The following is a 25,719-nucleotide window of genomic DNA, read 5'->3' as shown; positions in this document are numbered from 1 at the left end:
TTCTGTACTCTGAACATACCGGCACGGACTAATTAGTTCACAAAGGAAGTTGTTGTACACAAAGCATCCTTACCATAACAGTAATGCTGAGGGGCACAAGCCCTGTTGTCATCACATTGGTCGTCCTTCAGACAGTCCACTAAAAAAAAAAAAAATCCTTTTCACTTGAGCTTACAATCATATGCTGATTAGATAAATTGACACAAGGATTTTCATATGATAAGATAAATCTGCTGGTATATTCTAATCTATTTATAATATAGAAGATGAGACTTGCGGATAAAACAAAAATAACGATTTCACACAAAAACTTACCTTCCTTACAACCATGCAATGAGTCATATGGATCACCAATAAACAGACCAGTTGGACACTGGCACTCAGCTTTGTGATTTAGTGTGACACAAACAGCATTTGGACCACAACTAACTCTATTACAAGCATCTGCAAAAAATAAGAATAATCAATTGAAAAAGGTCATGATGACATAATCTGGCTCCAAAAGTTTTGATAATGAAAAACAAATGTGCATACTTCTAACATAAGTATACTTTTTTGGCTAAAATATAAGACACAAATATCAAAAGTACAATAAAAACCTAAACTAATGCAAAATTTTAGTTATAGTATTTTCTCAATATTAAACACTACACTATGAGCATTTATATAATAAATAGAGTAATGCTTCTACCCATTAATCTCTCAAAATGTTCTTTTGAACATAAAAATCTTTTAAATTAACATTTTCTTAAATACTAAATGTATTTCCAATAATACTTACAGAGAATGAACAAAAAAATGTCCCCCTTGAAAATGTTGTTAATTTGTTATATCTTTCTTTAAATAATAGAAAATTATGCAAAGCTATATGTTTTTATAATGCACTCAATGAGATCTGTTCAAATATGTTTTCAAATCCTAATTTTAACACTGGCTTTCTTAAATACCTGAACTTTTCATGATTTTAGTCACATTTTCTCATGACAAGTGTTGTGTACCTGTTGCAGTTTCTCAAATCGTTTTATTTCAATTAGTCTACAATATAACCAAACAAGTTTTTCTGGAATAATCATGCATAAAAATGAAACTCAGACTAAATATTAACTTGTGAAACAGGTAATGGATTTCAGTACTGCTTCACATCAATGTGGTATGCTTTCAGTCAGTTTGTGCAAATATTCCTGAGTGCTTGACTGCCATCCTTCTTTGACTACTTCACAAAGTTCATCTTCCATGTTTGGCTTGCAATCATTCATTAATTGGTTCAACTCAGCCCATAAATATTCAACCATATTTATATCAGATGATTGACCTGGCCATTCCATAACATCAACTCTCTTGTTTCTAAGATATTTTTAACGACTCCACAATTCTTGAGAAACTTGTTTAATCATTTCATAGGTTAATTGGAATAAGAAGGTATAAGAAACTACAGCAGGTGCACAACAGTTTTTGTGAGAAAGTGTAACTAAAATCATGAAAAGTTCAGATACTTACAAAATTAAATGTTAAAATTAGGATTTGAGATCATATTTGAACATATTTCATTGTGTTAACTTTAAAAATATATAGTTTTACATATTTTTCTTTTATCTAATAAAAGAAAAAGCAAATTAACAACATTTTCAGGAAGGAGTACTATTTTGTCCACCCCCTGTACCTCCTTTCACACTATAGCTATTATTTAATTGCCATAGTTTCTTCCTTTGCCCGTCTAAACATTGATCTGATTTTGTTTTTCACTTGTTCTTGTTTTTTATTCCCCACTTAACGGCTCTTAGCAATACTTGTCTCTTGATTCACTCCACTTACATCAAATTGCCTTTTATTTTGGTAGTTTATATAAGCATATTGTTATCATTTTTTTTATCTGACTCAATCCGCACTTTTTAACAGATATTGCCTTTGGGTATAAAAGACAAGATCAAGTGAGAAAACATCAGACCAATACTTAGATGAAGAAAGAAAAAAACATTGGCAGACAAGTTATAGCTATAGTGTTAGAGGAGATAAGTATGTTTTGGAATTACATTTACAGCATAACAAATCATACATACAATGAGATGATATTAATTAAAGTGAAGAGTTACACAGTTTTATTACTGATACATATCTCCAGACTTTCTGTAGTACAGTAAGATATATATCAGATATAAAATATGCTACAAATGATTTTAAAATACTCTTCCACAGTTTTGAACTTGCAAAGGATAAATGAGAAGAGGTGACAACAGATTGGAGTTTTACAACTGACTAATTGATGTCACTTCTGAAAAGTTTAACTGTTTACAAAGCTTCTTAAACTTTTTGAATTTTCTGTTTCATTAAGTTACCTATGCTAATGTATACAAAATGATGAATGTGTAATATAAACATAATGGATTAACTTGAATCCAACTGCAGAAACACTGTGGAGCTGCTAAACTTAAGAAATCAAGTATAAACAATTTTCTTGTATAATTCAAAGATATGAATGCACAAATTATAAACTACGAAGTATACACTTACCTACACATCTTCTGATACCCTCTGCATCAGGCAGACATTCATGACTCATAGACAAACAAGAATTACTAGTCTTGCATTCATGGGGAATGACACCTAAAGAATTTTTTTTTTTATAAGAGTTTAATATAAAGAAGTTTATTCAGTATTATGCCAAATGGTTAGTGAATAGAACATTATATGCAATTATAGTTAAATAAACTGATGGTTTTATTTATGTTTTGTTGACTTTCTGAAAGCAATGGAACTAAGTGCAAATTGTTGTAGATAAATACATTTTTGACAAATTTAGCACATATGCTGCATTAAAGTTGTAAATGAGAATACAGAACAATTATGAGAACTCACACTTCCTGCTTTTATTTAAAACATTCAAGTTTTTATCTATTGCAATTTTGATTTTTTTTGCTTTATTTACTTTTCCTAAAAAAAATCAGAAGTCGAAACTTACGGACACATCCACTCCGACTGTTGGGATCACCTGTAAAACCTTCTTTACATTGACATTGTCCTTTGTGATTTATGGCAATACACTCAGAATTTGGTGTGCAGGTAAAATCCAAACAGATTGCTATAGAATTAAAAAATTAAACACTGTAATCATAGGAAATTAAATAAAATCTAACCTGATATGACTAACACCCAAAGATATTGATGAAAATTAATGCAAAAATTCACAATACTTTAACTTAATCAGAAAAAAATAATATTATGGTTTACTTATAAATTTTTTTAAATTACAAGCATTACTTATTTTGTTAATGAGAGTAATTCTACCTAGAGCTAACACTATCAAGACAATGTTATAAATAATTCAGAAATGAAATAGCTTGTGTTTTAAATTAATTTAAAAAAGAAGTTGTGGTTTGATTATGTCTAAAGATAAACATGAAATAATTTTGCTCTTGTATGTATGATTTCATTCAAATTTTAAGGTAGTCAAAAAATTAATTAGTACCTGTTGAATAAATTGAGTTATATCATATAGGTTTTAATAAATGTAATTCACTACTTAATGAGCTCTTTGCATTGTAAATTAAATGTTACTAAACACTTGGCTCTTCAATATATGTTATGTTTTGAGCTAAGTGTTAATAGCATAGATAGATCGTACATTTTAAAAATTATATTATAAAATTAGTATAAATTATGCTGTGTTTCGTTTTAGTGCAGAAAATCTAAGGTACTTATGTGGATGGTTTACTAAATAATTCACATGAAAAACACCCAATAAAAATAAAATAAACATTGTGTACAGAAAGAAAAAGTATTCCAAGTGGAAACAATAAAAACTCAAAATAGAAAACAAATATATTTATAAGTATACATAATTCTACGTACACTAGCACACTTCAGTGTTCCCAGGTTATTGGGCTTACAGGTTTGGAATGTTGGACACTGAATATCTTCCTTACATTGATCTGGTTCTTTAGCTGAAAAACAGAGCAAAAAAAAAAAGTCACTAAGAATTCAAAATTATTAAAGTCCAAGAAACATATTGATATTAAACAACATAATGGATGTATATGCTTACAAATTGCACAAAATGTTATTGTAAAGTCTATTTTATCTAATAGTACCTTGTGTGGGATAAAAAGTTAAAGAATATTTCATGAATAGATTACACTGAATAAATGTAAAAAAACTGTTAATAAATGTAAGTACAAAAAAAATATAATAACAAGTTCTACTATTATAATAATAAAATAACTACCTGCTACAATACAGGTAGTTCTCAACTGACACGATAGTTATGTTACAGGAATTTATTGTGTAAATCAAAATCATGTAAATCAAACACTATTTCCCATACAAGATACAGGATGCATTCAATCACAGTGGGAATACCATTAATCAAGCCTTAATATACTGCAAGAGTGCTGCCTATGCTTACATAGTCAACATACTATATCTGTAGAAAATTTCAACTCCAGTGTGAAGCATGATAAATTAATTTTAACGACATTTTTGTATGACCAAATGGACCCTGCAACCATCTGGCTACTGTGAAGATAGCCATAATGTTACTGTCATTGTAATGTCACTTCAAATATTGTGTGTCACATTATTGTGGATGTTATTGAAATAAAGCATCTGCATCAGCTAAACCTTCAAGTAAGTGTTTCTAGTTGTATTATCATAATACACAAATCGCTTTAAAATCTTGTTAATTCAAATTCATAAGCACATAAATTGATAAATGGTATTATTCCATCAAACACGTTAAACTAAAAATGTGTAAATCAAGAACTACCTGGACAGAGTACTTTGTACTGTCATAGCCCATAAATAAAAAAAAATATACTTACGAATACAAGCAAGGAAATTGTTGGGATCTTTTACAAAGCCAGGCTTACACTGACATCGATGGACATGATCAATCACTACACACTCGCTATTAGTTCCACAAGATGCGAATCGACATGCATCTATAAGATAAGACACGCTTAGTTTTACATTGATTGAAACACTGGACCTATAAGAAATCACACATTTAACTTTTCAGTACTTAACCCTACATTAATCTTCTGTAAAATTTTTGAACAGAAATTCTTCCAAAGTCCGAGCAGACCCAATCATAAAAAATTAATACAAAAATATTTAAATAAAATATTATTATGAAAATAAAAAACACTAAAACTCAAAATATTTTCCTCTATAAATCAATGAATGAACACTGAATACTGTATATCATTTCTTCTTTCCCACTTAAATTAAGTATAACAGTTTAACACAAACAAGCTAAAAACTGAAGCTACTAAGTACAACAAACATGTACATGCTTCCATCTGTCAGCACTGATGTTTATAAAATATTTAGGATCCTTGAAGATCCCAGAAGACTAAAGTATGGTTAAGAAATAAATAAATGCATTTTGTTAATTTTTTCTTTAAAAATAAGGATTCATTAATTTTATATATAATATTCAACACCACCACAATAGCATAAGTAAAGGACACAAAAATTAAGTATAACTGAGCCCATGCTGCAACATGCAGATTAACAAGCTATCTATACATGCATCTAAATTTAAGGTTTACACTGATATGATAAAATTATGTTGCATTATACATCCAAGAATACTACCGCTTACTTAAAAAATAAAATTTAAATTATCTTCTGAGACTTCCACTGATGCATGAGCTATAGGTGCAAGAATATCATTGTTTACTTATAAAATAACACTTAAATTATCTTCTTAAATGTATCTGGGAGTTTAAAAACTAATGTGATATTTAGAAAACTTTCCATTTTCATTCCTAGTATATATTTTTCATAGATATTTTACATATGTTTTAGACAAGAACATATAGGATAACATCAACGTAAGTGTTCTATATTGTTGAAGTCAATCATGCTTGCATCAAAATGAGCTAAGTGTGAAAAGTTGTAGAGAAATAACTTACATAAAGATACGTTTATCTTAGTGTGTTGTTGAGATACATTTATAGCAACAGTTAACTCACTAATCAACAAAAATCTTTTTCACACGTACATTAAAAACTTACCAACACATTTCTTTATCCCACTGTTATCTGGTTTACATAAATCTTGAGAACTTGCACAATCTGTATCCTGTTCACATTCATCTTTGATGGGTGCTATGGATAGATTAGGTTCATTAGCATAATTTTAAGTAATAAACCTGTCATAATGAGTTTTTAAACTGTTTAAAGATACAAGCTAGTTCATACAACTACTACAAAAATAAGAATGAATCGTACGAACTATTTCTTACAGAATAAACAAATTTCAAACTTTTTTTTATAAACTCTTAAAATATTTTAACTATATAAAGGCAAAGGTTAGTTCAACTTACGTTTACATCCATTCACAAGATTGTATGGATCTCCCTCGTGATCTGGTTCACATACACAGACGATTTCAGTGTTTCTAGGTTTGCATAAGGCATTGGGGCCACAAGAGACAAATTTGCACGCATCTAATAACGTGAATCAGAAGTAACAAAACCGTCAATATAAGTCAAGCACATATGTAGTAGCTCAAGTATACACAACACTTCATCAAAGTGACATGATGTTTGCTTACAAAAGGGAGAAACCAAATATCTGGTCAAGTCAACACTGTGGTATGAGTTTGTTGTTAATCCAATGAATTCAAGAAAAATAATACATACATACCACAAACATTGAGATTTAATACAACCTCAAGCTGAGATGTCAAGACAATAAATTAACAGCAAGACCTATATCTGAAAACCTATTTAGGGTTATGAAACTAAAGACAAATGATGGTATCATATCAACTGTAAACCATTAACCAATAAAAGAAAACTTTATAACTCATGATTATTCTGACACACAGAATATTCTGAAAATGTCTATTTTTATAACGACTGAGATACTAATATGAAATAAGGAAAAATCAGTTTTCTTTACACTAATTTTATGTTATTCCCTTTTCTTCCTTTTGCTTTACTATTTCAAGTTCTTTTCACCAGCATTCTTCAATCAGATTTTATGGCTCAATCATTAAGATAGTTTAAACAGAGTTTATAAATAGCATGTCCCAAACATGCTTACCAAGACAGTCCAAAATGCCATTTTCATTAGGTCGACATACGAGATCTCCGATACAGTTAGAATCATTTTCACATATATTAGGAATAGCTAAAAGAAAAGAAGTATTTTATTCAATATTTATAATTTTGTAAATTACTGTGTCACAAATAAATATTGTTATATATGACAAAAAATGTTTTAACACTCTTTTCGAATTATTTCAAATTTCAATCTTTTTCTTGTATTAAGGAAAGTCTCAATACTTCATTTTTAACTATATACAAAGTTTTTCATAACTTTTTGACACTCACCTGGTCCTTGTAATCTATTATGAAAAGATTTTGTTTTCATAAATGCTATGCTTAAAGTACCTATTGGTACATAAAGAATAATAAAAATAATTTTATGTTTAAAATTTAATAAATTAATAGGCAAACAAGACTTATTTAGCTAGACTCTGTCAAAAATAAAATTAATGAAATCAACTTACTCTGACAGCCATTAACAGCATCATTAGGATCACCAATGGTACCCTCAGGACAAATGCACAATGGTTGATGGTTTTCAGCTTGACATACAGCTGAAACTCCACACTCAGCATATACACAGACCACTATAAACCAATCAATGATCTCTTGGTGTTACTTATATTTCTAATTTATCTAAATATATAATAAAGTATTTAGCCATAAACTTCAGTGAAATATTTATAAAGTAGAAAGGCTTTTGAAGAAATGACTGCAACTTAAATTATTAATAACGTTTTCTTTCTGGAAGTAGAAAATTAAATATACAATTGCATCAATAAAGTTATTTTTCTCTCAAATAAAAAAAAATTATACTCTCAATATACCATAAATCCATCTGGAAATAAACAAGTTTCTGTGTTCAGTTTAAGGTTTTGCATGAATTTGGTTCTTTCACCATGAAAACATCGAAAATTTCCCTATTACAGGATTGATATAATAAATATGTACCAAACATTTATATGGTAACTGAAGTATGTGGCTAAAGATTTACTTACAAACACATTTTCTAATTTTATCTGAGTCCATACGGCACACTTTATCAGAATCACAGTCTTCATCAGAATCACATTGATGAGGCACTAAAAGAAATACAATAAATTTTAAAAATTAATTCACAGACAGTACCTATAAATAACAGTATACACTTTAAATTGGGACTTCAACTATAATTATAATTATATCTAACACCAATAATAATTGATATATATACTGTATCCTGTTTGAAAAAAGATTAAAGTAAGTTTTAGCCAACACAAAATTCTGCCTTAGACACTGTGTATGTGTACCTTCTATTGTTTTGGATTTCATGGTTTTAATTACAAACAACAAAAGCTGACAACTTTTGGAATGATTTTTTTTGCATTTAATTGTGATTCCTGGTTAAACAAGTATTATGATGAATAGTGCTATGAACTTCATTTTGTATTTAAATTATTATTGCACTAGCTTTGTATGTTGGTTAACAGTTCAAAATTTATATGGATTATGTCACATGATAACATATTTGCTTTTGGAGTAGTTACAACAGGTATAAGAAGTGAAAAAAACACTGATAACCTCATAGACTTAACAGCAAAGTTTCAATAAACTTTATTCAATACCTTGGAGGAAAATTATTTTTATGTTTCCTTGAAGATCTGATTAAATGCCAAAATATGTACAATGTTGTGTATGAACTATCTATGGCTAAACAAGTTTAGTGTTTATATTATATTAGAAACTGCCATACTATATAATGTAAATGACAAAATTTCAGCATTCTTAACTTTCTAACACAGGTATCACATACAGAAATAATGTTTTCTTCAAATATTTTACAGCAGCATCAAACAGATCTGACTTTACTTGCAAACCAGCTAAACAGATTGGAAAGTTTTTGTGAACTACAAATCTGAAAGTTCTTAATTAGGCAATAAAACAAGTATAACAATAATTATAAAACAAATACACATTAAAACATCTATTTCAGTATATTTAACCAAGAAATTAATGATAATAATTGTTAAGTTGGATGTGTATGAAGTGAATGATTGATTGTTTCATTGATTTGGTGTTAAATTTGTATTATTTTGAATCTTAAGTTTACTATTTAGAAAATTTTCATTATCAATACAAGCTATATGTATCTTTTATTGTCATGAATTTAACCAAAATTGCATATATCTTTAGGAATATTAAGTAACTCAGCTATAAAGCTACTTCTATATGTGGAACCAAATCCTTTTCTACATCATACATGAATTAATTAACTAAAAATGTTAACATACATAGACCACGACCCCCAAATAGTAGGTTTACAAATGTTAAGTTCATGGGATGATTTTCAAAAACAAGCATTGATCACTCAAAATTAATATTTTCTTATAACAAACTGTATTTTATGAACACCATTAAAAAGTAAAAAACTTTGTAGTATATGTGAAATTTAATCATCATATTCACTCTCTGAAATGAGCTGTCTCAAACTCAGCTGTTGAAAGAGAAACTACATTTCGTATGTTATGTGTCAATGTCTCACAACAACAAAGTACATTCTCATATGCATGAATATTCAAAAGGCACAATAAATTATTCTTTTCTAGGGGTCTTTACATACTTGACATGGCTAACATAAAATCAGTGAGTAAAGTACCAGAGGGCACTGTATTCTTAAGTAACCTATATAACTGTATGTACATCTAAATTGAAAAATCTTCATATACTAAAAGGCATGTACTTCACTCCTTTTCTTAAAATGTTATTGCATTTGTAATTCAAACACTAATCTTATACATATTGCTAAAATACAGAAACTTGTGCCTTGTTCTACCCACCTGTACATCCATGGGTATGGTTGTTAGGGTCTCCAATAAAACCCTTGGTGCAGGTACAAACATACTTATGGTCAGTAGACACACACTGAGCATTTGGTCCACATACAATTTCTGCACAGGCGTCTAAAAATATTTTATTAAACTAATGAGATAAAACATAGCTGAAAAGACTGTAATCATATTACATTTTTGATTAAACAGTTGTGAATTTTCACTGTTAAAATTTTGTAGTAAAGAGGAAAAAGATATTCCATTATAGTGAAGTCAACTATACTTTTTCAAATACACTTACCATAACAATCACGAATACCACTGCTTGATGGCCGACACACAGCATTAGGAGGACAGGCATCATTACTATCACAAAGATGTGGTGGAATAGCTGCAAAACAAAGCAATATAGAAAAAATAAAAATATTCAAAAATTCAAAACTTTTAATGTAATTAAAATACGTAATTTAAAAAACAAGTCTAATTAACTCTTATAAAACTCTTGTTTAGTCCTAGAGTCATATCAAACTCAGTTTATTGTAAATCCCAGAATGCCAGAGCAGTTAATTTAGTACACAAGTTTGTCTGGGGAGCTCATGCTGGAATTCTAGGACTAAGGACACAATAGAAAAACTCATCTAAAGGTCACAGATTATGTCCAGAGAATTTTTCAAATCTTGTTTTGAAAACTCATTGTTTATACACAGCTGAATCTCAAGAGAAATGTTTTTATTTCTTTTTTTTTAATAAAGGAATCTAAACAAACAAAAATAACAGTTTTTTCTTTGATAGAAAACTTTAATAAAACTTGTACAGTTAATTGAAAAAGCTTATTTTATAGTTTTATTAGCTAAATATGCTAAGAGAAGTCTATTGTACTTGTTGGGATAACAAAAACAGACCAGAATACAAAAACCGATAAAGAAATTTAACCATATTTTTCAAATAATTTTCTATGTACTTTCATCCTAGGCAACCATTCAGTAACAGTGTACATATTGATCAAACCACATATAAAATAGCTGTCGTGTTTTCAGGACAAACATATTTCCTTCATGAGTGGGAAGACAGTTCCATAGGAAATAGAGACTGGACACAATGAATTAGCTTTATTTAAAGTACAAACAGTGTGTGTATGTGTGTGTGTGTACTTTCTTTAGATGCTGGCTTTTACTGAAACTAATCTATTCCCATTCTCTTAACCTGCACTGATGATAACTTCTACCAGAATGATAACACCTAATGTTACTTAGATAACTCTGTAATTATTCAATCTCTACAAACTGCACTGATAACTTCTAACAGACTTACTAAACCAAATGCTACTTAGATAACTCAGTAAAAATTCTCTCTCCATGAAGATAGCTTCTACCAAATTGACTTCTTAGATACTCTGTAATGTCACTTACCCAGAGTAACTAGTATTATACATTTTGATCATTCTCATTCAAACACAAGGGATATTTTAGCCTCAGGACAGTGATCACACTGCTGCCTACATTAATATTCAAGGTGTAGCTTCATAACCAAACATCCTTAAGCAGACTTGGTGTTATAACAAGAGAATGATAAAAAACAAAGGTAGCTAGAATGAGAGCAACTTAAATTTTGTGACCATATGTCATATAGAAACTGCATATGTTATTATGACTTACAAATTTCAAAAATTATATTACAAGGTAAAAAATGCCTGGTATGCTTATATCCAACATAGTTTATTATTTATATGATATTGAGCAAATGTTAAAGTTATGTATGTGTGTTTACCTTAAGTTACCATTTAGTAATCAAACTTACGTGTGCAGCCAATATCTAATTTGTATGGATCACCAGTATAGCCATTTTCACAAGTGCAGTGTGCCCTGTGTCTAACTACGGTGCATAAAGTGTTGGGACCACAGGGTGTTCCCAAACAGGCAGCTGAAATAAAAACCGATATAAGAAGTTATTTATCAACCCTGAAGCTAAACTCCAAGATATATTTGCAAGTTAGTTATAACTTTAACACTAATGAAAGGGACATAAATTAAAACATCAATAACTTTGATTGCACACAAAGTTTTCTCCAAGTAATAGAAATAAATGCACAAAACAAGTAGATTACACTAAGGAATGCTTACAAGCAGTGTTAAAAAGGTTTAAATGCATTAAATTAAATGATTGATCGTCTGTATAAAAGATGAAAAATTAAACAAAAAAATTATTAAAATTATTCAATGATAGATAAATTTCATTTTAAATATTTAATGAAAAGTTTAACTTTTTCAGCAAAGTTCTTTAAGTTAAAAACAAAAAATTAACATTAGTAACATGAAAGACAAATATAAATAAATTGATTGACAGAGGGGAAACATCTGAAAATACACAAATTTCTATAATGATATTTAAATAATATTATGGTCTACACTTGGCTTTGTACACACACTCACCAAATTCCAAGGTAGGAAAGAAGGAATGTTATGAAACTGAGGTAGGTTGGTCCTTATTAAGACTCCTTTCAGTGTCAATTTGTATTTTCTATCATACAGCAATTTCTTTTAATAATTTCAGATATGCAACTTGAACATAACATACAAATTTAGCACTTACATATGCAATCTTTAATTCCATTTTGATTTGGCTTGCAAATATCTTTGTCTGGACATTCTCCATTAGTTTTGCATTTATCAACAGCTGTCAAAAACAACAACTCCAAAAATCAATATAAAATACGAGACAGTTTTCTAAAAAGAAAATCATTAAGTACAAAAATTATTTACAAAACATTAAAATACACCTCATTACAGCTAGTAACTATTTGATGCACATCTCAAAAATTGGAATACAAAGTGTAAACATGATATACAATAAGTTTGACTTTGACACACAATCATTCTCAAACACAACACCAGGTCATAAAATGCTAATTCTGTAACAGTCATAACAGCAAATGGCTATATAGAAATGGTATATTAACAATAGCAGCTCATCAAATATCACTGTACATTTTTCAGTACTACTCATCACACTGATAAATAAGTTGTGTGCATTAATGTAGTCCTGTGGATTTTACAGGGGCTAGGATTTCAATTATAATTTTCCAATAACAAAATCACATTTCTGATAGGCACTTATCCTCTCTTATAAGATAAGATATTATTATTCAATGCTGTCTTCCATTTGCAAACTTATTTTTTACCCATGACACGAACCTTGCACTCTCCCCCTCAGAATTACTATATTCCAATGTGTCTCATACAAATCATTATGTGTCATCTCTTATTCAAGAGTAGCATGACATGATTACATGGTGTATGTGACTCCTTCTACATTCCTCTACCAAACATTCACTTTGAAGTTTGTCAGAAGTGGGGTAAAACACATTTCAAATGTAGGAAAATTATAACTTCTGAAAAGGTACTTACCCCCCTCTCACAAGAATAACTAGAATCCAACACAGAGAAGAAGAGAGTGAAAGAAGGTTCCTAAAAACATCCAAAAGATAATCTTGATAAATGAGAGATATAGATCTGTAGATCAGAGAAGCTGAACCAAGCCAGGTTTATTCTTCATTCATGTGTGAATTGTGTAATACATAAAAGTAGAAAATGTGAAGTAGAGCAGCTAGGGCACAACAAGCCATACCCAGTAAGCTGACTACATCCTAAAACCTTCTTGCTGGGTACCAACATTCATATGAGGATAGGATGAGGGTCATACTGCTTTCATCTTAAATTCAAGAATTGAGGATTATGATTTGTAGCAATTTCTGGATGCATCACAAGGATAATCACTGATCAATCAATCTGGAAATTTACATCTGTTATCAAAAATATTTCTATCTTATGGGATCAATTCCCCAAACCATAGCACAGGCCAGTACCATCCAAAGAAGAGAACAAAAGATAGTCAAGGATAGCACCAGAACAATCTCACATACTACTGCTGTAACCAAAGACACAGATGGAGCAGTTAGGGGAGGAAGATAGACAACTGAAACTTGTGTGAGAACTTATGTTGACTTGTTCATTCTAATCAAAAACCTCTATGCTGAGAACCATCTCAACACAAGTTATTGTGTAAATGTGATCAGGAAGCTATGTCATTCAGCAAAAAGATGGCTCAACTGCTCTGGAAGCCACATCAAATTTACACAAGTAGAACATCATTGCCCTACTCTCAACTGAATAGTTCTAACCTTTTCCTTATGGAACATACTCAAGATGTTGCCTCCATAGTCAACCACCCAAGCACTCTCATACTCGACTCAAAAAAAGGAGGGTGACAGTGCAATATAGAATTTGAAGGAATGAAACCACTAGAGAAAGTGTAATAGGTGACAACAAAATCTTATTTTGAAAAGCAGACCACACCACTCAAGGCATGCTAGGGATGAGCAACAATCTCCTTCTGCTTTACCCATGTAGTACATATGTGGTAGGCCCAGCATGGCCAGGTGGGTTAAGGAGTTTGACTCGTAATCCAAGGGTCGTGGGTTCGAATCCTGGTCGCACCAAACATGCTCGCCCTTTCAGCCATGGGGGCATTATATAGTGACGGTCAATCCCACTATTTGTTGGTAAAAAAGTAGCCCAAGGTAGTAAGGGAAGGTAGCTAGTCATCACCACCCACCTTCCCTCTAGTCTTACACTGCTAAATTAGGGACAGCTAGCACAGATAGCTCTCAAGTAGCTTTGCATGAAATTCAAAAACAAAACAAATGTATGTGGTATGATCCAGAATGAGCATGTTTATGAAACAAATTATCACAAAGTAATTAACCATAAAGCAAAACTGTGGAACACCACATCCCAATGGTGAGTGTACAAAGCTATGGACAAGAAAGTATATGTCAACATAGCCGACAGTGTGGAATACCTGTTCAGTCCTCTGAAAAAAAAACAAGATGAAAACTTACCAGTTAAACTCACACTGATGTCTAGAGAATGACCACAAGTGGAAGACAAAACCATGATGCAGAGGAAACTGACATACAATGAAAATAGTGGGACTAGACAAAAGCCAAATGTAAATACACAAGCAGGGAGGTTGAGATACAGAATGTGGAATTGAGGTTGATGAAGAATGGAAGGAGAAAATAGAAAAGAGACATGTGGTGATATGTGCCACCACCAAAGATTTGTTCAAATAAACCATTACCAGACAATGATGGAAGAGAAGAAGAAAGTGATATAATGTCCAACATACCACTAGAAGTTCGAGGACGCTGACATGCAAAATGGTTTCATTTGCAGTCCAATGGCCTGAAGCTTCCTGCTGATTGGTCCATGCTTCCAGGAAGTGAAATGCCCACCAGCCAACCAGGAAAATAGTGGTGGAATGAGAATCCCAAGCAGAGAAGCACCAACTGCAGGGATCTCATATGGGTATAACTGAGAAGGACCAGTTCACTCATGGAGTACCACATCCCTAAAAGTGATAGAACCTCACAAGCAGTAAGTGACTGAGCCAAGAGGGCATGGTAAACTAAAAGTTCCACAAAACAAAAAATTAAAGACGAAGACAGAGTGTAACTGAAATTAGCATTGAAAAAGACTCCCATATAGACTAGATATTGAGTGGGTCAAAGGAATGACTTCTTCACTTTTATCAACCAGCCCATCTAAGCTGATACAAAAAGAAGTTAGTGAGTATAAGTGGCTAATTCCTGCTTGGAATGAGCCAGTCATTCACGTAATAATAAAATCACATCCCCCAGAACATAAAAATGCCATACAAGAGCCCAGACTATACAACAAAACACACAAAAAGTTGAGACAAGTTCAAAGGGGAGTGCCTGAAATTGGTAAACCAAACAGAAAATAAGGTCAAAACTGATGTGCTACCATGATGTGGAAGTAAGCATTGGAGACATCCAATTTGGTCATCCACAACCAAGGAAAAAATGCTTATCTCAGAGTGAGAAAAGACTCCATTATGAACCAGGGTAATCAAACAAAGCAGTTGATGTGAAATAAATCAGTTACCAGCTGCCTGCCAACTCCTGGTTTTTTTGAGGAGCAACAAAAAATGAGGAATAAAATCCCCAGGAAGGATGGGGAACAGGTTTGATCTCCATCTACATTAGCAGTTCTTGAACTGCTTCTGATAGATGCTAATTGGTCACAGGATTTTGAGGAGAAGGAAAGGAAATTAGGCAAGGAGAAATTAGAAGTGGGGAAAGAAGATGGATAATGAATCCTTCTGACAGAACCTACATCACACACTGATCAATGACAAAGGGGCACTACTGAGGAAGAAACTCCAACAGTCAAGCTCCTACTACACCAAAACCCAGATGTTAGTCACTGGTATTGGTTGCAACAAATGTTATGTCACTGAGAAAAATCAATGAAAAGAAGTACCCCCAATTAGAAGGAACAGGTAAGGGTTGGAAAGATGAAGTACAGGAAATGGGAATAGTTGACACATAATGCTTTGACCAAGACAAACGGACTATAAAAGTTGTAAGGGTTGATTGCTGGCAGGCTGATGTTACCCAAGGCTCAATACTTTCTGGGACTGGATCCAATACATAATGTCTTATAAAATGTGCCAGACTTGAGTCCTTAAGATATGTTGAGAGTAAATTAACCTGAACCAATACTGCATCCCTACCTGCAAGGTCCCAACAACAAAACAGCACATATGTGCTGCTAGAGCCAAGGACAAAAGTGGGGTAATGTGGAGCAGAGAAGATGAAGGATATTCATTGAGAAACCTCTCAGGATTTCTGTGGAGAACTTCTGATAGGAGATGTATAGAAGAAAGATACTGTAAAAGGATAATCAGAGTAAGATGAAGATGATAACATTGAGCATGGGTAAGATTAACATTAGATTTAGAAGCTGCACCCCAAATAAGTAACAATAAACTAAACATTTGCTGATCAAAGAACACAGTGGTAAAAAAAGATGTACTAATCAGAAGTCTTTGAGGGTGTATGCTGATCCTCTCACTTAAACGAGACAAACTGAGCTGCATGTACTAGAATATCAGGAAAGGAAGTAAATACAACAAATAGTTTAAAAGATAGCTCATGTAAAAAGGAAGGACAAGGTGAATAAAAGCTATGGGATATATCAAAAACCTGAGATACGAAATCCGTGAAGACCAAATTAAGCATGACATGCTATTATTGGTTAAGAGATGACACATGATGATATGCATAAAAGACATGTTGGAATACAGTAATTCCAACAGGGGAGGGAGCATAAGGTTTGTGACATGCATAAATAGAAAATTGCATATAGAGGGCAACAATGAATGAGAATACTTTAGGAAACATTGCAAGATGAGGTATGTACTGTATCAAAATGCTCTTTACAACGTATTTTTAAAAGAGAGCACAGTGGACAGTTAATTTGTTCTTCTTTTAATACTGTATCAAAATGCTCTTTACAACGTATTTTTAAAAGAGAGCACAGTGGACAGTTAATTTGTTCTTCTTTTAATAAGGAGTGAAAGAAAGTGACTAAACTTTTAAAATTACCCCATTATTCTGTATAACTGTGTTTAAAGCATTATAATTACCAAAATAGTCAGTATATTGTAAAATAAACTTGAGATTTCTATGTATTAAAATGGTTCTATAAACATATGCTTGCTATGACATATCAAACTATATCTTTTCTTTCTAACTGCACGTGCTCACTGCCCTAAAGAAGTTATATAGCTACCTACTGATGCAACTGCAAAAGATATTTACATGTATAGAAGCAATTTTCTAAGTGTGTAACTTTATTTAGATATCTATGGTATGGGTAAATTTGGAAATAAATATTCAGAAATGCAAATAAAAAATATAATGTTCATAAATACAAACGAACTGAAAAAATATAAAAACATTAGAATATAACAATTACTATAAATGGTTTTGTCTATAATTTAAAACAATATATAAACTTTTAAAATAATACTTAAATAATTAGTATTATAAAATATGATAATTTTTCATACTTATAATGAAAGACTAGCCTCAAATCTTATAACTCTGAGAAATGTGATAATTAACTATTCTGAGGAGAACTTGATATTTCTAAATTGAGTCCAGAATTCTAATTGCTCATGTGATGTGTCTCTTGAATCTTAATATACACTTAAAACTGGTTGTGTAATATTTTTTGCTCCTTTAAGAAAAAATGGGAAAATAACTTAAAATTTTACATAAAGAATAATAATTTATTATATAATAGCAACTTCATTCTGTATTCAAAAGTTTTTAGATAAAAAAAGAAAATCATGCAATTACTTACGTTTGCAGCCCTTTATCACGTTATCACCATCGCCTTCAAAATTAGGTTTACATTTACATTGAGCTTCATGGTTAAAGGATACACACTCAGCATTAGGACCACACTGCTTCTCTTTACAAACATCTGAAAAGATTTACTTTTTATGGTAAGACAGCTAACTCATACCTGAATGAAAAAAATCTAAATATTTATGTTATTTAATAAAAAGTAAGTTTACATAACAAAATACCTACCTAATTCAAAGTTTCCACAAAACTTCCCACTGATGTTTGCATCATGATTTTCCAACTGCTGATTAATTTACAAGAGCAATGATGCAAGTGTTATCGTCAATGAATTATATTCTCAGTTTGAAAAATAATTAGAACTTCAGGAATAAAATACTTTTTAAAAAATTTTTAATGCGTGTGAGAAACAATTATTATTAAAAAATCTTAAAGATCATAATGTTGAGAGTATTAATGATGACCAATGTGCTTCAGTTCCAGTGATACCAAGTGAATTTATCCAATATGGTGAGTAATGAAGAACTTAAAACACTTATTTATTCAGTGATGGATTCTCCAAAATAAATTTCATTTCTGTAAAAAGAAATCTTTTACTAGCTATTTAAAATGGAAAACTTGAATGCTGCTTACTTTAAAGTAGAAATATTAAGCCCAGAAAAATTTAGTAGAAAAGATATGAGAAATATTTTCAAGGGATTATAAAGTCAGCCCAACATGTGAGATATGCTTTCAAGCAGAGTAATGCCAAAACAACAAAATACATGGAAGAAAAAAGAAAACATATCTGCATGGAGACAATGTAGCTTGTAAAACAATTCTAAAAATTATTGAAACTGCTAAAAGTGAATGGACTTAAGTAAAACTGCATGACAGCAGTTTAACATTACACTGAGTAATTATGTTTTCCTACAATTATCCAAGCAGAATAAAATTATTTCATGATTTTAAAAGTCAAAATCAAATGATTAAATGGATTTTATACACACCAAACACTTCATTCACAATTTGCCTATTTAAATATTATTAATCATATTTTTAAAAAAATGACAACAAGAAATCAGCTGTGCAACGTAATTTCATAAAACTAAGTCCAAAGTTGTCATCTTAATTGATGAGACCAATGCACTGAACCATGCATTTCTTGATGACCTTTACACAGAAAATATGCTAGGGTTAATTCAACTTTCAAATGCAAATGCTAATGGTATTTTAAATATTTTAATGGGCACTCTGTAGGCTTTCAGATTCACTGATGATTTTTAAAAGGCCACCTGGTCTGTCATGATACAACAGTAATGTTTGATAAAAATAGTCTATCATAAAGACAAACTTGTTATGATTGTCAGATGAAACTGATCTAACCACAGACTGAAATTGTATGATGTATTAAATGAAGTATCTGGAGTGAAAAGTTTTAACATTTTCATAGACATAATGTATGTTAGGTGTCATACATCATCATCCAAAATGATTCTCTATCTCATCTTAAAATTCACATAATGTAGGAAAAACAAAACACAATAAACGAATGTGTTTTTAATACAAAAATTTAAAAAAGAACACTAATTTTATTTCTTTTCTAAAATATGGAACATATTTTAAGACATAAAATGTGAATACTAACCAGTACAGTTTTTAACTTTCTGTGGACTTTCCCTTTCACATGCTTGACTGGCTGGGCAATCACTGTCTGTTGTGCAGATGTCACCTGTATTTCAAAAAATGTATATTTAATTATTTATAAACCTCCATAAACATACTTAATTTAAATGAGTTTTTTTAACAGAAAAGTAATCAACTGCATGGAAAAAAAACATTTGAAAAACAGAAATAGTTTCATTCAGTTTGTAATGAAATACCCTTAATCTGTCACTTAAGTCAATGTTATACTTAACCATGTAACATGCAAAAAAGAGAATACAAAAAATAATGATCATTAACTAATGCAATTCTTAACACATTTCTAAAAAGTTGTTGTATTTAATTTTCACTTACCTTAATGGACATCAACTCATTTATTCCCATCATTTATGTGTTACTCAAAAATACTTTATTATATTTACCTTGTTGAAAATATAATTCAAGGAAAAATTGAAAATTCTTTCTCGCTCTCTCTCTTAAAGTGTAATCTCTAATGGAAATATACCTTACTAAAGCACACAAATTTAATTTACACTTACACATAAAGCATCTCTTTGTCATAAAACCAATGTTATATGATAAAAAAATCCATAGTATTATTTCATTACCTTAAAGATTTTCTGTAAGCTATTTACACATGGACTATGCTTAAAAATATTCAACTTAAAAGAGTGCAACAATTGTTTCATGAATGTAAAATATTTTTCAATCAAATTACTCATGCTCTATTGTCACATAGACATATCAGATAGAAAACCTTCACCTGTTAGTGGTCCTTTTCCTAACTATATAAATCAAATTCTTTTTCTCTATCACCTACTTTCTTGCTGAAATTTGAAAGTTTTTATGTAAAAGATTACAAGTGTATTGCAATAAAGTAAACTAAATAAATTGTCCTTTTATTTTTGAAAAATTAAAAATGAAGAGAAATTTGAAACAACTCACGTTGGCAACCATGTACAAGGTCATCTGGAATGCCCGAGAACCCAGGAAAACATTCACAAATTGAAGTGTGCCCCAAACCAAGACATTGTGAGTTTGGACCACATTTTCTTTTGGCACAGATATCTGAAAAATACAAGCTAATGTTATTTATCTAAGTAAAATTTTCCTTTTTTTTCTATACAAGCAAGTGCTCATTTTGAATATTTCATAACTTCAACAGTAAAACAATTACAAAGTATTTTATTTTAAGTAGATGCTGTATGAGAATGTAAAAAATGCATTTACCAATACAGTCTTTTATTCCTGATTCAGTAAACTGACATAATTTTGTTTCAGAACAGTCATCATCCTTTTGGCATTTGTCTTCTGGAACAGCTAAATAGTGACAGGCATTTATTAAAAAACATTCTGAAAAATAATTGTTTCAGAACATCAAAATATTCAGAGTAAATAGTTCTTACAAATTTAATTATAGTTCATTCAATTTTCTATCCTTTTCCAATATTTTAAATCTATCAAATTACATTTTAAATACAAGTTATTTTTAAGAAGATTTTTGTCTTTGTTCATTCTGATGAATATAAAATATATATATATATGAAGGTTTAAATGTACAACCATCAGTTGGATCAGTACTAAAGCATATTACCTCTTCAAATGATTACATATGCATCTCAGTTATGTCAATAAATTTTCCATAAATACATAGATTTGAGAACATTATATTAGAATAACTTATGAACCTCACCACCTTCTTACAGTTCATGTTGCCAAATCTAGTAATGCTCCATATGATAATCATGTGTCTTGACAGCATCACATATAGTTTTCAATGCAAAAGCATATGTCATGTTTCATTCACACAGAAGTCCACAGACATTCATTAAGCAATTTTATCTGTATGTATGCATACAGAATAACATTAATACATGTTTCATTTTCCAGCTGCTTGAGGTATGTAATGGTTAAACACAAGATATGGCTAGAAGCCTTATCTTTGTGTACTCATGCCCATGTCCTATTGGCTTTTCTTCCAAATGGAGATCATTCTTGATTATTTTGCATGTTGTTTGCCTTGAATGGTGGACAGCTTTAGCCACTAATCTTTATGTTTATGAGTTCTCCCTTGTTACAAAATGATGCACTTTTTTACCATGGGCTAGGGTAAAATATGTTGCAGGTGGGTTTCGTCATGATGGTCACAGTGCTACAAACTAGTCCATACTGTTTTACTTTAATAATGTATTAAACATATAATAAATATCTATAAAGAATAATCTATTCTAGAAACTCTAAACCACAATCTGAGTGTATGAATATTTTGTATCAGAAAGGGCTGTTAAACTGTTAATTCTCCTTCCCCAAAAGTGATAAATTTTTGGTGGCATCACACTACCTACAAAACGTTACCAATGCCAGAATACAGTTCTGATATATTCTGGTTCATTATTGCTTTTTAATATAATGTGCTCAGTCCCGTATTTCAATAAAAAGCATATACATGAATCTCCAACATTTATTTGCTAATGTAGCATTTTAAGTTTTGTTATTTATGGAAGTTATTGCATCATAATTTTGTTTTCTATACATATTGCACAGTTCTACTTAAACATCATAAACACTTACAGGTACAGCCTTTATTAAGATTTGTTGGGGTTCCACTAAAGCCTGGTAAACAAAGACATACAGGTTTGTGATCTTTACCAACACATTCTGCATTAGGTCCACATCTTGTTCTCTCACATACATCTAGATAAAGATAAATAGTTTGTTTTTGTGATATATCTTGTAAAGTTAAGCCCTAGAAAAAAATCTATACATTGAAACAGTTATACAAGGAACTGCTACTACTTTTCTGAACTTATTAATATGTGAGAAACATATTATGTTAAATCCAAAAAAAATATAAGGATAACAGCAGATAAAAGCAACAAAAGGTATAGTTCTCCTATACTGAAAATTTATTCCAAATAGGTACTTACCTCCAGTCACAAGATTAACTATTATCTATTGGAAATGCAAGATTCCTACATGTCTTTAATGCAAATCATCATGCATCACATCCTAACTGGAATATGGCATGATCACAAAACTAATGTGACTCTGTTTACACTCCTCTAGTATCATTTAAAAGTTTGACAGAGGATGTCAGCACTGGAGAAATGTGGGGAGAAAGGATGAGAGAAGATAAGTACCTATTGGAATTACATTTTCAATATAGGAGATATAGTATTTATCTCTTCTCACCAGATTAGCTAGAATTTCACATTTATAGGGAGGAGAATCAGTTCAATGGAATGACAGAAATACTTCTTGAAAGAATTTGAAGGATACCACTCAAAATGAGAGAATAAGATCTGATTCAGGTATACTCCTCGCACAACTGTGCAAGATGTGAGATATAAGGATGGAGGTGAGAGGAGCACATCCGAGTGGAAGAGAATGCATCAGAAAAGTGATCCTAACCACAGAAACATACTGTATCTTAATCCCACAATGAGAAAGATGGGTAAACAAAGACCACACAAAAACTTGCCCATGGGGTACTGACATCCAAGCTAGGGTAAAATGAGGATCATATCATCTCACGTCAAACTAATGAATGGGGTGTTGAAATCCACTCCAACTCTTGGGTATGATACTAGGATTAGTTCTGAGCTCTTGATAATGGAATTTGACATCTAGTGTTGAAAGGATATTTACCACATGCAATCAACTTATTCCACCAAGAAGCTAGATGGTACCATCCATATGGCAATAACATCTCTGTAAAAAGAGAGAATGTGGGATACCCAAGGATGAAACTGGAACAATTCCATGATCCAATGTTGTGACTACAATGCAAACAGAAGAAACTGAGGGAGAAAGACAGACAACAACCCAAAAACAGTATGAATGCTTATGTTGATTGATTAATCCTAAATCCAAAACCTGACCATGGGGCACCAACATCCATGTGAGGATAGGATGATAGTTACTAACTGAAGGGGTGAACTGCATTTTGACTTCTAACTTTGTTGTCATTGTTGTCACAAAAAGAAGAATATCACATTATCTACACACACAGAACACCACTGCCCTAATCTGTAACTGAATGATTATTGTGAGAAACCCATTCAGCTGGGTGCCTCCATGGTCAACCACCCCAGTGACTTGGAAGTGAAAAGTGGCAAGGACTCTCATATTCCAATCAAAGAAAGGAGGGTGACAAGGTGTTGGAGTGTCTGGAGGAATGTCATCACTCGAAACACAGTAATGGGTGACTACAAAACCTTATTTTGAAAAGCAGATCATCTGGCAGGGATGAATAACAATTCCCTTCTGCTTTACCCATGCAGTCCATGGATGATGCAATCTGGGACAGGCATGCTTATGAAGCAAAATATCATAAGGTTACAAACCTTCAAGTGATCTTGTGGAACACCCCATTTCAATGGTGAGCATGTGAAGCCATGGAAGATAAAACGCAAGACATCATGGCTGTACAGTGTGGTTTTCAAGTTAAGTAATACCTGGTCAGGCACAACTCGCCACACAGCAAGATCCAAAAAATGATGAATGAAGAGAAGATCCCTGGAAAGAAAATAAGATAGGAATAAATCTTGCTAGTTAGAGTTTCACTGAAGTCTGATGAATAGCCACTGGTGGTAGACAAAACCCTGATGAAGAGGAAACTACAATATGATGGATATAGTAGGAGACAAATGTACTGAGTGTGGTTCACATGCCTCCAATGGATTATCAATACAAAGAGTAAGAGAAAAAGTGATGTGTCAGATTTAATGGGAGGAAGAAGGTGGGGGAGGAATAGGCCAATAGAACCAAAAGGTGGGCCCAATTGGTAAGGGTAGAAAGTGAGAGATTACAAATGGAGGAGGACTGCCAGAAGATAAAAAGTCAGGAACATTTACCCCAGTAGGAAGTAATTTGGCCAATATAAAAATGAAGAGTTTGAAGAGGTTGTCAAAGAAGATAGAGAGAAAGTGGGAGAGGAACAGGAGGGAAGCAGTAATTCTAATTATGAAAACCAAATCTGAGCTGGCCAATAATAAGTAATCATGAGGACCTTAAAAAAAGTGGAGTGAAGATGAAGATAATAAGAAAAAGCCCAGATTATGCAACAAAACACATGAAGTTGAGGCAAATCCAAAGGGTAGGTGCCTGAAATTGATAAACTACCCAGAGGTAGCAAATTGAAGATAAGGGCAAGACTAAGGTGAAATCAGTAACATCCATTTTGGTCATCCACAAACCCTGCAAAAATGCTGATCTTAGGGTGAGGAAAGACTCTATGGTGAACTACAGTGGCAAAACAAAGAGGTTTAAGTGAGATAACTCAATTATCAGCTGCCAATTCCAAGTTTTCTAAGAGACATAGAAAAGATGAGAATAAAAATCTCAAGAAGGATGGAAATAGGTTCAATGGCTCACCACAATAGAAATTCCCAAACTGCTTCTTTTAGATGCTGGTTAGCCACAGGATTTTGAGGAGGAGGGAAAGAAACAGGGTAAGGAGACACAAGGTGGGAAAAGAAATTGGACAATGATTCCTTATGACAGGAACTGAAGCACTGATTGATTGTCGATGAAGGAATGTCAGTGATGAAGAAATTCAAACAGCTGAGCTCTCACTAGACCCTAATTCACTGAGTAATCATCAGTACTGGTGGTGGGAGGTGAGTGTATTGTAAAAGTAAATGACAAGGAGTACCCTGAATAAAAGGGCAGGTAAAGCATGGGAAGTGGTAACTGGAAGTAAGTGAGGCTCAGACTGAGACAAATGAGCTACAATATTTATATAGACCACCCAAGATTCCAGAGTTTACTGGACCATATCCAAAACATACTACTTCAGGTATGAGGCCATACTTATGCACCTAAAACATGTCAAGGATAAATGGACCTGAATCAATATGGCATCATGACCCATAATGTCCCAACAACAAAAAAAACATTTATGTAACACCAAAGCTGAAGAAATCATGTAGACTAAAGAAAAGAGTAAGGGTATCTGAAAAATATTCATCAGA

At 31.8% G+C, this 25,719-nt stretch overlaps 1 protein-coding gene across 1 annotated transcript in view; it reads right to left on the bottom strand.

The window, feature by feature from the left end:
* LOC143226056 (uncharacterized) overlaps positions 1–25,719 on the bottom strand; it is a 151,214-nt gene that overhangs the window by 114,966 nt on the left and 10,529 nt on the right. The window contains exons 6-25 of the mRNA XM_076456488.1: positions 22,316–22,438; positions 20,975–21,064; positions 20,690–20,812; positions 19,728–19,811; positions 18,096–18,218; positions 12,451–12,534; positions 11,659–11,781; positions 10,163–10,252; positions 9,871–9,993; positions 8,053–8,136; positions 7,519–7,641; positions 7,050–7,136; positions 6,326–6,448; positions 6,015–6,107; positions 4,815–4,934; positions 3,849–3,938; positions 2,957–3,076; positions 2,509–2,601; positions 316–444; positions 74–139 (exon numbers count right to left, since the gene is read on the bottom strand). Coding sequence (XP_076312603.1) covers positions 74–139; positions 316–444; positions 2,509–2,601; positions 2,957–3,076; positions 3,849–3,938; positions 4,815–4,934; positions 6,015–6,107; positions 6,326–6,448; positions 7,050–7,136; positions 7,519–7,641; positions 8,053–8,136; positions 9,871–9,993; positions 10,163–10,252; positions 11,659–11,781; positions 12,451–12,534; positions 18,096–18,218; positions 19,728–19,811; positions 20,690–20,812; positions 20,975–21,064; positions 22,316–22,438 — 2,091 coding nt within the window. The remainder of the gene's footprint in view (positions 1–73; positions 140–315; positions 445–2,508; positions 2,602–2,956; positions 3,077–3,848; positions 3,939–4,814; positions 4,935–6,014; positions 6,108–6,325; positions 6,449–7,049; positions 7,137–7,518; positions 7,642–8,052; positions 8,137–9,870; positions 9,994–10,162; positions 10,253–11,658; positions 11,782–12,450; positions 12,535–18,095; positions 18,219–19,727; positions 19,812–20,689; positions 20,813–20,974; positions 21,065–22,315; positions 22,439–25,719) is intronic.

This window comes from Tachypleus tridentatus, chromosome 1 (assembly GCF_004210375.1).
Source record: "Tachypleus tridentatus isolate NWPU-2018 chromosome 1, ASM421037v1, whole genome shotgun sequence".
NCBI classification, from domain to species: domain Eukaryota; kingdom Metazoa; phylum Arthropoda; class Merostomata; order Xiphosura; family Limulidae; genus Tachypleus; species Tachypleus tridentatus.
The sequence above is the reverse complement of the archived record's forward strand: the minus strand, read 5'-3'. Positions and strand labels throughout refer to the sequence as shown.